The sequence below is a fragment of the Orussus abietinus genome, unplaced genomic scaffold (assembly GCF_000612105.2).
Source record: "Orussus abietinus isolate OABI.00-Male unplaced genomic scaffold, Oabi_2.0 scaffold15, whole genome shotgun sequence".
Lineage (NCBI taxonomy): Eukaryota > Metazoa > Arthropoda > Insecta > Hymenoptera > Orussidae > Orussus > Orussus abietinus.
Window position 1 is genome coordinate 460,351 of NW_019396010.1, and position 13,968 is coordinate 474,318.

Genomic DNA, 13,968 nt, shown 5'->3' on the forward strand with positions numbered 1-13,968 from the left:
CGTTTTAGACGAACGAAAATACGCATTCCAGTTTCCTGAAGCATCGGGTTAACTTCGTTATGAATATTCTGGGGGTTTTTAAATTTGTACAATATGCAACTAAAAATCTAAAATGAAGAGAGGGAACAGTCGAAACTTGGGTATAAGAGGCTGTCGAAAATCCATCCTAAGCATCAGTTCTCTCTAGCATCCCTGCAAAGAAATCCTCCAAGATGAAGGCAACTTTGATCATCCTCGTCGTCTGCGCAGCTCTCTTCAGCGTTAGCAGCGGTAAGAATTCGCCAACCACTATTATTAAAATAAATCTGTGGAATGTTTGCAACGCCGAATTACGCTAAATATTGAACGATAAGGTACAATGACTTTTCATAACGTTAACAGCTGCCGATGACTGCAAAGATAAAACGTACTTATCGGCAGTAATAGAGGACGTCGGATATGCAGGTGCGGGTTCTCCTGCCGAGCCCTGCGGAAGTAAAAATGCAGAAGACCCAGCATTCGTCGGTGGACGATTCTTCAAGAAGTGATACGGTAAGAAATCCCAAGAAATTTCCCCATCACCCAAAAACCCAGCGTCAGAAATTTCACAACCTCTTACCCGAATTTTAATATCTAATCGCAGGATACCTCCTCGTTCGATACGGAAAAGAATGGCGAATCATTGTAGGAAAAAGCAACGTCTTGTACAACCTGGTTATCGAGTTAATAAATATATTCTAGAGTCATAGAAGCAATTACTGGCGTTTACTTCTCGAAGAACCACCTCGTACCTTTACGTCACTCCTACTCACTCCGTGTTTAAATTTATTTATATCTTAACGATTAAAAAATATTCCCTACTTAAAGAGAATACTTACACCATATAATTTCGATAATAAAATCAAATCTCCGATGGTCTCTTCATTTACCGGCTAATGATGTGACTTTAATAGACTGTAATTACCAGCAGTCGTGTTTACCCCGCAAAGTCTGCATACGCCGCTGAAGATGGAGCCACTTGTAACACTGGTATAGTCGCATCCTCCTCTTCCTTAATTTTCAATTAAAGCGATAAACAATATTATGCAATATATACAAGTGCGGGTAAAACCGATTTTCTGAATACACACTTTTTCGAGTGAAGGAATCCACAACGGGTTATCAAGACATTTTTTATTCCCGTTCTCGCTTTGACAAGGTAATGTACTATTATTATTTTCCCCGTTTCGTAACCGACTTTTCTGAATGAAGCTTTCGGGAATATATTTCTCAACTCGTGTTCGCCGAGCCAAAACGGATCGCACTTCGTTATCGCCAGTAAGAAATACTTCCGCCAATTACAAGGCTGATCGTAATTAACATGCTTTTAATAGGAAGACGCTCATTAATCATCTCGCGCCCCCAATACCCTTAATGACCGTCATTAAAAAGTCGTTCAAGCCAATGTACCTGTCACACAATAATGGTAATAAAATGGTGTTCTCGTCGCGATGACCTGAAAATATAATTTAATGGCTCTCAAATTTGAGATGCGCAATTTTGCGCCGAGTTGTGTAACCGGAAAATGTTTATAAATAATAGTTGACACGTATAGTGGCGGAGATCAGGGTCAGCAAAATCTAAGACTTATTTTAACGCCACGGGTCACGTTTAGCTATAGAGTCAGGGTCACTGATAAGATGAAGGAAGAGTCTGGATAGAGAAAATCATTGACTTGCAAATCGGTCGACTTTCAATGCTCAGCCACGATTTTCTCTAATAAGGAGGTAAGGAGATCATTGGGACATCGGGAAATCATTAACTCAACCACGTTTCTTATCACAACGGTAATCGTTTATTAACCTTAACGCTTATCATAATGCAACGTCGACATAAGTATGTACATCGCAAAAGCGGTGGATAGTGTCTCTCGTGATCAGAAAATCTTCCTGTAATCTCATTCGTTACTACGGATCATCCTTCGGGATGATAACAGGGAGATGACTCGAGGTCATCCTGCCCAAGGTGCGCATTAATTACAAATCGTCACAATTGTCCGTGGTAAAAAGATAAAAGAGGGAAGCGATCTCGAAGACGAGGCTTCCGTTTTGAGGACAAGAAAAAAAAATAGAAAAGAAAAGTTAAAGCGCAGAAATGCCATTTCTTGACATTCGCGACAGATTTCGATGACGAAGAGGACTTTTCTTCGATTCTCCAATTTCTCTCACTTAGGACTCATTCTCTTGCGGGGGAAAAATTACTGGATTTTTCCGGCACTGACTTTGTAGGTTCCTTTCCCGGTGGAGTCGATATTGGCAGAACTGCTGCTGTAAACTCCTTTGGCACCTGTCACGCTGCCGCTCTGGTTGGCACCCTCGTCGACGTCGCCCATTCGAGAGAAGATGCTGAAGAGACAAAAAAGAGAATTAGTGGTCAAGAAAAAAAAAAATTAGTAATTTCGGCCGAAGAAAAATTTAACGTATTTTTCAGGATTGGGGACTAAGTGTGAACACGAGGAGCACTTTTGTCTCTGTGGATGGGCAGGAATTGCGACGCGAGGAGATCCACCGAGGAGATCGGCACGACCAGTATAGTGGGATTGTAAATGGCCTGGAGGGACTTTTTTTAGGCTGGAAGAAGTTATCCTTGGGAATTAATTCGACGTCCAGAGCCGGAAAGGACGTATTCTTAGTCTCGACTTATACGAGGAACGTCATCCTCAGGTATTACCGCAGATCGCGGCAAGGTGACGGGTCAGACATTTTTCCGATAGGAAGGTTCGTGGAAAATGGTAAATTAGGAGTCATTACGACCTCCCGATGGCTATCGAGTATCACGAAAAACGACCGACAGAAAGCGGGAAATTTACCCGGCTAATTGGCTTGGGAAAAATCATCAGGAAAAATCGCTTGCCTTGGAGGAGTTCCCTTATGAGACGGGTCGGAGTGATTTTAGCGGGATTATCTCCGCGTTTTAAGCGAATTGGGGAATTATTAATAAGCATGCTTTTTGCGTAACGGTATCAGGATAGTTACTCGAATCCTCCAGGAGCTCCGCCGTATCCTCCAGGAGCTCCGCCGTATCCTCCAGCTCCCGCTCCAGCGTTCGCGTTTGCATTCGCACTGGCGCTGCTTTGGGCACCTGCGTTTCCACCCCCGAAGCCGCCTCCAAATCCACCTGTTCCACCTCCTACACCCCCGTGTCCACCTTGAAGACCGCAGGCGCCTCCTCCACAGCCTCCATTTCCACTTTGAAGACCGCAGGCGCCTCCACCGCACCCTCCAGCTCCACCTGCGAGTCCACCTCCGTGTCCACCTCCGAGTCCACCTCCGTGTCCACCTCCGAGTCCACCTCCTCCTACACCTCCATATCCACCACCTCCGAATCCTCCAGCACCAGCTCCAGCATTGGCGTTACTGGATGCGGATGCCCCAGACTTCGATCCTGCACCCGCACCACCGAGTCCACCTCCGGCTCCTCCACTTCCACCCCCGAATCCTCCAGAGCCACCTCCAAATCCTCCCGAACCACCCCCAAATCCTCCCGAACCACCCCCGAATCCTCCGCTTCCAGACCCACCGAACCCTCCACTACCCCCATGGCCGACTCCTCCAGCTCCTCCATGACCACCTCCAAGGCCTCCACCGAGTCCACCTCCCTGTGCACCCCCGAATCCTCCGGAATTCGCCCCGGATCCTGCGTAACCTCCCGATCCTCCATGACCACCCCCGAAGGATCCACTGCCTCCGAGACCGCCGACACCTCCTTGACCGGTGCCCAAACCGCAGGAGCTGCCCCCGCAACCCCCTGCTCCACCGTGACCTCCTCCCAATCCACCCCCGTAACCTCCTCCCAATCCTCCAGCCCCACCGAGTCCTGTAAAAAAAATGAAAAATAACATCCGATAAAAAATCCTGATAGATAAATGCACGTACCTCCAGCATTGGCACTGGATCCAGTCTTCACGACGCCGACGCCGCCACTTCCAGCACCCGCTCCTCCTGCTCCAGTACCCCCTGCTCCGAATCCATCACTGGCACCATCGTAGCCTCCGTAACCTCCATGGCCACCTCCGAATCCTCCGGAACCACTGTGACCGCCGCCGAATCCTCCGGACCCGGAATGGCCACCTCCAAATCCGCCAGATCCACCATGGCCTCCACCAAACCCACCGGATCCGGAATGGCCGCCTCCATATCCACCACTACCGGTTCCCAGTCCGGCACCATGGCCTCCTAAGCCACCCCCGTGACCTCCAGCTCCAGCTCCACCTCCACCTCCACCATGACCTCCGCCGAATCCGCCGAATCCACCGTGACCGCTACCCCCGTAGCCGCTGCCGAATTGCCCGTTGTCGAATGCGAAACCTCCGCCTCCGGAATTGGCACTTGCAGTCGATTTTGCAGATGCAGATGCACCTGCTGTGGCTTGGGAATTCGAGCTCGAGAAACTGCCTCCATTACCGAAGGCGTTTGCGCTTGACGAACTGCTGGCGCTGCTGAAGGCGCTCGAAGTACCCCCTACGCCTCTTCTTGAACGCGTTCCCGTGACATCATAGGGTACCCCATTGCGGTACGCGTAGAAATCTGAAATTTTTTCAAAGGCTTAGATATGTGGCTTCGTGAAAAAAAATTCCAGATACAGTAGAATGGACGTAGGATGGGAAAATAAAATGGTTTTCCCGCCGCCTCGTGGCCGCGTCTCGCTTCCCACGCGTTGAAGTCACCCCGCAGGGTACCCACGATACAAGTAGAATTATTAATTTTTTATCAAAGTGTCAGACCAATATTTTCGAACGATTCATTAAGCTACTGTTTATTCACCAATTCAACTCGTGATGTTGTTTAATCCGCGTTTAAAGGACGTTGCTTGTCGGTGGAGGGGGTAATTATCGATAAATGCTATTATTAGGACTAAGTAATGTTAGCTCCGGAATTGCAGCGGTTGTCCCATTGACATTGACATTAATCTCAATAATGCGGCATCATCCCAGCCTCGACAAGTTCAAGCGATAAACATCGTGAATATTTAATGGCAACAATAATCGAGTACGTAATGCATTTATGTGAGTCATGAGTTAAAAATGGCCGGCTGGAAAATTTAACCGATGCGGTTAAACATTAACATCCTTAACGTTCCACGTCTCCATGCATTATTCAACAAAGGAGTTGGGCGACAATTTGCATGATCTCCCCATTTAATCTACGAAACTGCTCCGTTATTGCCGATCAAGTATGACGATTAAATATTTATTAAAATCCTTCCTCAAATCTCTTAACTAATGGTACCCTGCGTGGGCAATCATTTTACAATTGTCCCAGGGAATCCCGATGCAAATCACATGCAATCTCGATAATTACCGACAATTAATACAATGACTCTATCCTTAAAATCGAAGCACTGGCTCATTGAACACCGAACGACATTCAGAACTCCAGGACGAGCAAACTCGATAAGACGTTAAAATTTGTTAATATTTATCTGGATTTTAATTGCATGATTAATTTTTCTTAGGGAGGAATTACGTGTTTAAAAATACAATCTGAAGGTAGATGACTGTTTACCTGCCGCGGAGGTACTTAGGACCAAAAAGGCCAGGAGGCCGATGATTGCCTGATAACGTCTCATGACTGCCTATCACGGACTGTGCTCATCATTCGCTCGTCGCTCGATTTTATAGCGTATCTTGCCCTGGGCCCCTTCTTCGGCTCTTCGGATGATGACGCTTTGCTTGCTGACCAAAGCCAACAGGAATAACGTGACGAGGAGCCAAGGTTGGGGCGAGAGACGTGCGAGCCTCGAATCATTCAGGATTTACCATAATCCTTTGGCTTTGGGAATCTCCAAACGGCGGATTTTTCATCCCCAGCGACGCCTCGAAAATAGCGTTAACGCTAACAATAAGAAAGAGCTCGAGCGGATTTTCCGTGACGCCTCCACTCGGAAAAGCCAAAAGGATTTTCAGTTCCCTATCGGCAGCGCTTTTGCGAAACGCTGATAGTAAACTGAAAATCAGCTGACGAGGACTCAAGGCGAATTCTGATAACCCCGAGAGGCTGAATTCCCGGTCGATAAATAATTCATAATGCACGGAATGTTATGAAAATATTTTCGGGCCGGATTAAAACGAGTAACGTGCACGGTTCACCGACAATTACATATTTCATCAGGCGTTCATCCACTACAAAGTCCATTCTGAATTCCCGACATTAGGTCATCGCGTGCGCTTCTTTAAGGAACTTGGCTCTCCCAGGTCGTAAAAAAGTCACGTTTGACCGGTACAATAAATAAAAAATGACGATTGCTCGCAAGGATGCCTTCTGTGAGAAGGTAGTCTAAATGGAAATTCAACGGGGATCTAAGGATACATTATTTCATTATGGAATAACAAATGCAACGGTACGTTCAATGGTACAGGATTAACGCTCGTTCCGGTTTACTTAACCGATGGAGATGTATACCGATACGAGTAATCAGCTCGTTAGAAAATCGGCTAAAAAAATAGCGGGGATATTTCTCCGTATTTCACATGTCCGGGAATTGTTTATCCTTATTACCGGGTGGTCGGGAAAACCTGAGACCAGCCTCTTTTAGGCATGTAAGGGTAATTAATTATTTCCTTGTGCGCTTTTTATACATAGGTTGGCGCGTCCACCTGTACCCGGTATTGTCGGAGAGATACGTCAAGGCTATCAAGTCATCAGACATAGTTCAGTCACTCTGCCCCGCTACATTTTGCAGCCGACATTGTGTAACAAAAAATCCAGCACGTTAATCGATCACGTAATCCGTCCGAGAGTCTTTCCTTCGTTTTTTGAGGAGGCCGGGTAAACAAAGAGAAAATTAATGCGTCGGCGTCGAGCGACCATGCAATGCGTAGGGTGAAGTGCGTATTAGAAGAGCTTCGCGACTGGCGAGGAGATATAAAAAATGTTAATAATTTTTCTTATCTCCAGGAGCGAAGCTTCGTTTAATATCGAAGAGATTAATTGTCTTCGAGGAGTCTTGGTAGAGTCATGGCGGACCTTCGACCGTCTCTTCCTGAACATCTAACGGTGCAACGCAAGTTGGAAAAATATGCGAACTACTTAGGTATCATCAAACTCGTTTGTCAAGGAAATCCTCCGCGATCGACTTTCACGTGCGTTAAAAAAATCCGCTATCTCGAATCTCCCGTTTAAATGGCCGCGCGCGTTTCGAGAAGCATTTTCACCCGATGAGAATCGTGCCCCTGGGAAAATCAGAATTTTCCTGGGTTTTAAATATATACAGAATCAAAGAAAATAATTGATATACCTGGAAGTAACAAGAAAGTTCGGACCGCGTTACCGGGCGAGATCTAGTCTAGTCTTTAATTGAAAACTCGAGATCTAAAGATACACTTCTGTAACGAGTGATAACGAATCAATTTCGAATCCATTAAGGCTCCGCTATTCTTGCGCTGGGAACTCGCAGATTTATGGGTCCTGCGGCTCTAACTACGTATATTATCCATTCATATGCGTACGTGTCTACGTAATTGCGAAGTCAAAGGAAGTGGTCCACGCGTCCGCCATAACACGTTCTACATTAACGGCTACGCGGGAATTGCGTCACCTGCAAACCTATTTTCCATCTGCTCAAAGACGGTCATAAACTAATTTCTATTTACGCTGTCCAACAAAACGGGATGCTTAGACTCTATAATAAAATTAACGTAACGATCTATCCGCATTTCCGAATGGTAGAGCCGTCTACATTTCTCCTTATCGGGATGAATCCTCGCCGCGGAAATTCACAAAAGTCGAGTTTTACCGGACGCGCATTTTTTATTATCGGTTCCTTGAAGATATACCCCGGGGTTGTCCCGTCGATAAATAGCCGATTACGTGTATCGTTGCGGGCGATTACGTTATAGAATCTCCCGACACTCTCATTGTCAATCATGTCATGCTAATGAAGCTCGTGAGAACCATTAGAGCCGCGTATTTCTCAGAAGATTCGGTAGTGTTTGTTCATCCCATTTACGGGTCATGCAGAGGACCATAAATTGCCAGACGATAGGATCTTTATCGTTTAAACGGCTATCGCAAAGTGCTGCGAAACCCGCCCGTTTGTCTGATTACAGAGATCCGAGTACAAACCAGAAACCGAAAATAATTCCGACGCACCAGTCATGGTGTATAAAGTTTATTGCTTACTTTTGTCGTGACATTACATACAATTAACAACTTCGATGTCTCGTTACAAGATCCTTTCGACTGCCAGAAACAGCGCGTCTTCCGGGATTTATTAAGTGAACTTACTGTTAGGCATAAGATTTACAGCGTGACTAATTGCGTCGGCAATAAGTTCAGGAAATAAATGTAGCGTGGATTTTTTTTTCTCTCCTTTAGCTTTGGAACTTCATAAATAGCGGTGTATACTATTGCTTAACGAGGAGTTGAATAATACAGGTCCTCGCGAAATGACCAAAAGATCAGTTTTTATGTACGAAACGTTGGAACGGTTGGACGTGATAACGAACACATTATTTTCATCAACGCAGATTCATAATTGGATCGTAGATTTACGATTGTACTCAATTCTCAGGGTGGTCGTTTAGCCAGTCTTAATTGTCACTAACGCAATTAGATCCTATCGCGTGGTCATAATTCCGAGTAAAAATTGGAAAATTCGTGTAAAACTCCTAGCCCTAAATAATGACGCCTCCTTGTAAATAACTATTCTTCGTCGGTAAACATATCCCAAAAAAGTGATAGAAACGCTAACAAAATTATTGTCTTTTTAAAGACATAACTTACGAGATAAATTCCATTATTAAATTGATCCAATAATATACTCTTTAAATGTGTACCTCGATTAGGCTAACGATATTACGGGGTTTCCTCCCTTCTATATACAAGTGTCTTAATTAACAATCAAATTAGAAAATTCCGCATCGGTCGCTGTGCTCGTCTCACCGATTATCGCGTTTCTTGTCTCTCTAAGCTTACACTCTAATACGTGAGACTCATGTTACAAATAAGAGTAGCTTTGTACCTGCTTTGTTTATGTATAAATGCAAACTAGGGGTAAATAATGCCCGAATTACTTTGAATTTCAATCTGCAAGCGCAAGCTCTTCTCCTCCCTGATTTCCTTTAAAAATTCTACATTATATCACGAATAAGGCCGCACAGTTTCATTGCATAAATTCCTTGGACGTTCATTAAGAACGCAAACATTCGCCCGACAATTTCATAAAATTTTATCGAAAACGGAAGATCCAAAAGAAGACTCTCCGAGGAGAACTATGCGTGAAGAGTATTCTTGAAAGACGCGATGACTCAGTAGTCCTCTTTGCGACTGAAGCTTACGGGTATATGGCCCTGTTGCGTGGCACTCCTGATAACTTCCATCCACCTGAAACGAGAAAGGTATTCGGAAAATGAAAAACCCAGTAAAACGAGCCAACCCATGCCGTATGATAAGCAAATTTATCTCATACCTCCCGAACGTGTAATCGCTCTCCGCCCTGAAGAAGTACACGTGACTCTTGAACTGCAGCTTGAAGACGAAGTCCTTATTGATGCCGTCCTTCTCCGAAGGAGTCGACACGGCATATCCTAGGAGCGGTAAACTAGCCAACGGGAAGTCATCCTGATGAGACTTGTAGAAGAAGAGGCAGAAGTTCGTGAACACCACCCAGAGCTTCTGCCAACCGTTGCTGTTCTTGAACTTCCTCAGGAGAAAGCCACTGAGTTGGTTCTGAAAGGCATCGAAGAATGAAAAAAAATTCCCGGGGTCCGTGAAGGGATGAAAAAAAAATTCTATCCTGGATTACTTGAAACGCTCGGAGGTGATCGCTGTAGCTGATGCTCATGTTTCTGTGCCAGCATACATGGACGGTCGTGTTGCTGCGCTGCGAGGCTTTGGCTCCTCCGCAGCTCGTCCTATCGACCTCGAGGCCTATTCCGTCGGCAACTTCATCGGTCGAGCCTAAAACTTTCGTCGCGACCTTTTCAAGCAGGCCTTCGATAGTATCGGTGGCGAACGCGAACTTTGCACTCGTTACGGGAGCTACTTACTGCAAGACTTTAGACTTAGGTAGGGCGTCTTCCCGTCAGCCGTGTCGGCCTGCAGGATGGCCATGTTCAAGTCTTCCAGCCACCTTTCTTTTTCCTCCTCGTTGCTGGCCGCCACCGTCAAGGATCTGCCAACACCAGGGAACGTTAAAGTACCTCGGCCGAGGGCTTACCTCTAGGAGCTAAATTTATATCCGAAGAAAAAAAGGCAGCGCACTTTTCCACGGAGAGCTCAATCGATACCATCTCTTCGACTACTCCTACTTCAATTTCGCGAGCGTACTTATCTCCGTGCCACTTTTACAGCCACACCGACGGCTATATAATAAGTTAAACGCCCAATTGACCCCATCCACGACAGGGGACTTGCCCCATTAAACGATGCACTACATCATGGTCATGTTGGACCATACGATCCGTGCCCAGGCGACGTTTCTTCCCTTAACGGATGCCGGCGAGCGCATAAAACGACCTTAAGGTACGCACTGATTTCCCAGCCCGTAGATGACGAATGCGAAATCCGAGCCGGTCTTGTTGTCTCCGTCCTGGATCTTCATGCCTTTCAGGGGAAGCTGACCGTGCACCCGGAAGCACTGCGTCGGCTGCTGGGTGCGGAATGTGTACAACAATACATCGGAGAACTGAAAATTAAATAAATCAGTCTCCAGGTTGGCCTCTCGTTGGTGTTCCAAATCTCACCAGGAAGAACATCCTTTGCTGGAAGCCCTTCCGACTGTACTTTAGCAGGCATCCTTGCCTGATGAACCTGCGACCTTCCTGGACCAGGTTGTTGAAGCCGCTGATGTCTCTCTGCAGCTCGTACAACTGGACCAGGTTCTCCTGCGGCGAAATACCGATTGTCTCGTAGTTGGCTAATTCGGATTAATACACATTTACATCCTGGTGAACATCGACCTTACCGCTTGGTTCAGGACCGAGAGACCTTCCAGCAGCGTCTCGCCGAGCCTGTCTCTGGCTGCTAGGCAGTCTTCAAAATCGGTGTGGTCCTTCGGGTAATGGTCTAATAAACCTGGAAATTAAAAGTCAGGGCCATTAAAAGTCAGTCTAGCTTTAGGTCTCTTGTTGCGACTTACTATCGATAATACTGTTGTAATGCAAGAGCCGCTGCAAGGGCTTCAAAAGGAATGAGCTCAGCGGGAGGTAGCAGTGCTTCTGCGACTCAAAATCCCGGCAAAGCTGGTCGAATCGTTTCGAGGTTCGCATCGCGTATTCCATCTTCTCGACGGCGGGGATGAGGTTCTCCAGGTACTGGTCGTAAAGCGGAAGTACGTTCAGAAGAGTGTTGTAAAGGAAGTCGCCGATGTTGTGCCTGGCGTTGCTCTCCCAGCGGGCCAATCGAGCTTCCATTTCTTGAAGACAAGGACCATGGACGTCGGCCAAAAGCTCGATCAAAGTCACCACGGCCTCTCCTTCCGCTTCCGCCTCTCTCGACACCTCTTCTCTAAACCACTGAACGAAAATAAAAAGTAATAGAAATTTTTTAAACGCCCGTACAGGTGAATATCAACGGGTACTCACGACATTGATGACGTCCAGGTCCTTCTTGTACGTTCGCTCCGTCATGAGGAGTTCCTTGGCGATGTAGTAGGCCTTGTCGGTGGGCCATCTCTGAGGAAAAAAGATTGTTAAAAAAATCATTTCCCGGCTTATAATAAATTTTGGTCACCCACCTTCGTCTTCCGGATCTCCGCGTCGTCGACGTCCCCGTTCCTCATGTTTTTAATAGGACTGAGATCCGGGGTATTGACAATACTGACACTGCTGATATCGGCAACCCCATTGGCACGTTTCTCTGGCGTTTTCATGGCAGCGAAGACAGAATTGTTGTTCTTCTGCTTGGAAGGCAGGTCCTGCTTTTCCGTTTCCGTATCTGTTGGGAAGCGAGGAAGTGGCAGTAAGTATACAGGCATCCCAAATAGCGGATGAAGAGACGAACGATCAGAGAGTCCGAAATAAGGAGCACTTAAGGGAGACCAGGCAGAAATATATGCATGCTACCGTGTGTGGCAAACTTTGCGAATTACTTCCCGTCCTTCCAACCGGCGTTAAATAATTGCTCTCGCGTAGCCAGCTCCTCGAGCAGCGAGAAAACTTATGCGATTGTCCTACCTCGATCGCCCTTCGCGGAAGGAAAATTAATATGTACGATTAATAACACAGTCGCGACTCAAATTCGCCTAACGCATGCACGACGGTGCACATGCACGAAAGTGCATAATATTAATCGTTAACGAGGTAATCGTCTTCGTGCGAGAACATCGTGGTTTACGTGCTAAGACTTCCGTCCAAATGAAACGTTAATCGAGGCCATTTTCGTCGTTTATCGAATTTAAGTCGATCAGCTGATCCAGCTGATTTTCCATACACACCTCTGTAGGTGCACGACTTGTGCATTTTAAACAACATACGCTTAGAAATGATAGTTTAAACCACTGTGTAAAGTTACTGCGTGCTCGAGGTGTAGGATGGTCTCAAGAAATGTTAAAATATGAATTTCGCAACTATCAAGATGGCGCACCTAGTCTACGCACAACCGGTGCCAACATTGATGCACACAAACTTTACAAATTGTCATCTACGCCAAACGACGTGTTCTTGCAAAATGCCATTACATGCGTGTCACGACGATCGGGTGACGAAAGCTAACGTGCTGTGAGAGCTTTTTTCGAAACGGGGCTAAAAAGAGGTCTACGAGCTTGAAACTTCGGAGGGCCGAAAACTGCAGAGAAGCCTCCGGAGCAAAATAAAGGGAAAGAATAAGAAACTCTCGGTACTCGCAAATAAACATCATGTTACACCGAACTAAGTTCAAGGATGAGCCTGGAGGTACAATCCGGCGATTGAAATGACTCCTGAATTTTTCTCGATACTCCAAAAAGACTAGAAATTATCTCCCAATATATTACAATAAATTATTTCACATTTCATCGATATCTCGGACTCGACACGTCCAGGCTCACGATTTTTCTCGGTTCACTACAATGCTCGGTGTGTAACTCGAAACACTGAGAGAGAATTCACAGTCATATAGGTTTTTGTTCTTGGGAATTACTCACACATGGTATTGTCATCCAGCCGACCAACAATTCCGTGAGTGCGATTACAAAAAAAAATGTAAAAGGAGAACGTGGGAGAGAGAAATCAAAAAAGCCCCGAGAGTGGGTGGGGGGTGGATGGGGGGAATTTAATGCGCAAGGCGTCAAAAGAATAGTCATTGTATAATATAAAACGAGGAGTTCCGAAAAGAGATATACATATGTATTAGATATTTAAATATACATGTATACCCTCGTCAAGTGAGACAAACAAACCCAAGAGATAACGAACAAAATTGAAATTACTGACGCCCTGTGGGATGACTTTGTATATAATTTATTGTTATCATAATTATGTATCAATAATCAATGTACAATAGATTTCCTACGCTTGAATATCCGTTCTCTGTTTCTCTTCTGTTCTCTTTTTCTCTCTCTCTCTCTCTCTCCCTCTCATTCCCGTTTTTCTTTTTTCTCTTCGTCGTCCCTCCGTATCCGTTTTCCCCGCAAACGATCGCGGGGAAAACCGTTTAACCGGACAGAGTTAACAATCATTACGACATAATCGTTCACACGAGTTTTTACGAACGGAAGGAGGAAAGAAAAACAATGACCGGGCGATGCAATTTGCGGGCTTCGCGCGTTCATTACGTGCATTTTATTCACTAATAGTGTCTCCTTTCCCTGGCCTATCTTTCCTTTTTCTCTCCATTACGTATCAATCGTTTAAAACCCCTCGAAGGTTCCCAGATCTCGCTCTGAACAGCTTCCCCCAATCGAGATCGTGAGACCTCGGTTAAAAATGCGACCTCTCCTCGACGTAACGTCGTTACACGAATATAAGTTAACATGTAATGGGATTATATTCCGAAATGTGCTGCCAGTATTTGCGAGTACATGAAAATCAAC

General features: G+C 45.7%; 2 protein-coding genes across 7 annotated transcripts in view; both read right to left on the minus strand.

The window, feature by feature from the left end:
• Positions 1–1,790: 1,790 nt before the first annotated feature.
• On the minus strand, positions 1,791–5,680 carry LOC105696450 (glycine-rich cell wall structural protein). The gene is made up of 4 exons (XM_012418910.2): positions 5,523–5,680; positions 3,894–4,544; positions 2,994–3,834; positions 1,791–2,363 (listed from the first exon to the last, which is right to left on the minus strand). The coding sequence occupies exons 1-4, from the start codon at positions 5,584–5,586 to the stop codon at positions 2,216–2,218; spliced, it is 1,704 nt and encodes a 567-aa protein (XP_012274333.1). The 5' UTR covers positions 5,587–5,680; the 3' UTR covers positions 1,791–2,215.
• A 2,431-nt stretch (positions 5,681–8,111) lies between these two features.
• LOC105696449 (FERM, ARHGEF and pleckstrin domain-containing protein 1) overlaps positions 8,112–13,968 on the minus strand; it is a 30,986-nt gene continuing 25,129 nt past the window's right edge. For 3 of the 6 annotated variants that reach the window (XM_012418903.2, XM_012418905.2, XM_012418904.1), the window contains exons 13-22: positions 11,695–11,894; positions 11,543–11,632; positions 11,098–11,473; positions 10,924–11,033; positions 10,703–10,843; positions 10,490–10,644; positions 10,007–10,131; positions 9,763–9,923; positions 9,427–9,686; positions 8,112–9,341 (exon numbers count right to left, since the gene is read on the minus strand). In XM_012418903.2, the coding sequence (XP_012274326.1) occupies positions 9,266–9,341; positions 9,427–9,686; positions 9,763–9,923; positions 10,007–10,131; positions 10,490–10,644; positions 10,703–10,843; positions 10,924–11,033; positions 11,098–11,473; positions 11,543–11,632; positions 11,695–11,894 (1,694 nt within the window). In that variant the 3' untranslated portion in view covers positions 8,112–9,265. Of the gene's footprint in view, positions 9,342–9,426; positions 9,687–9,762; positions 9,937–10,006; positions 10,132–10,489; positions 10,645–10,702; positions 10,844–10,923; positions 11,034–11,097; positions 11,474–11,542; positions 11,633–11,694; positions 11,895–13,968 lie in introns of those variants that run through there. The other 3 variants (XM_012418907.2, XM_012418908.2, XM_012418909.2) reach the window with 3 other exon arrangements.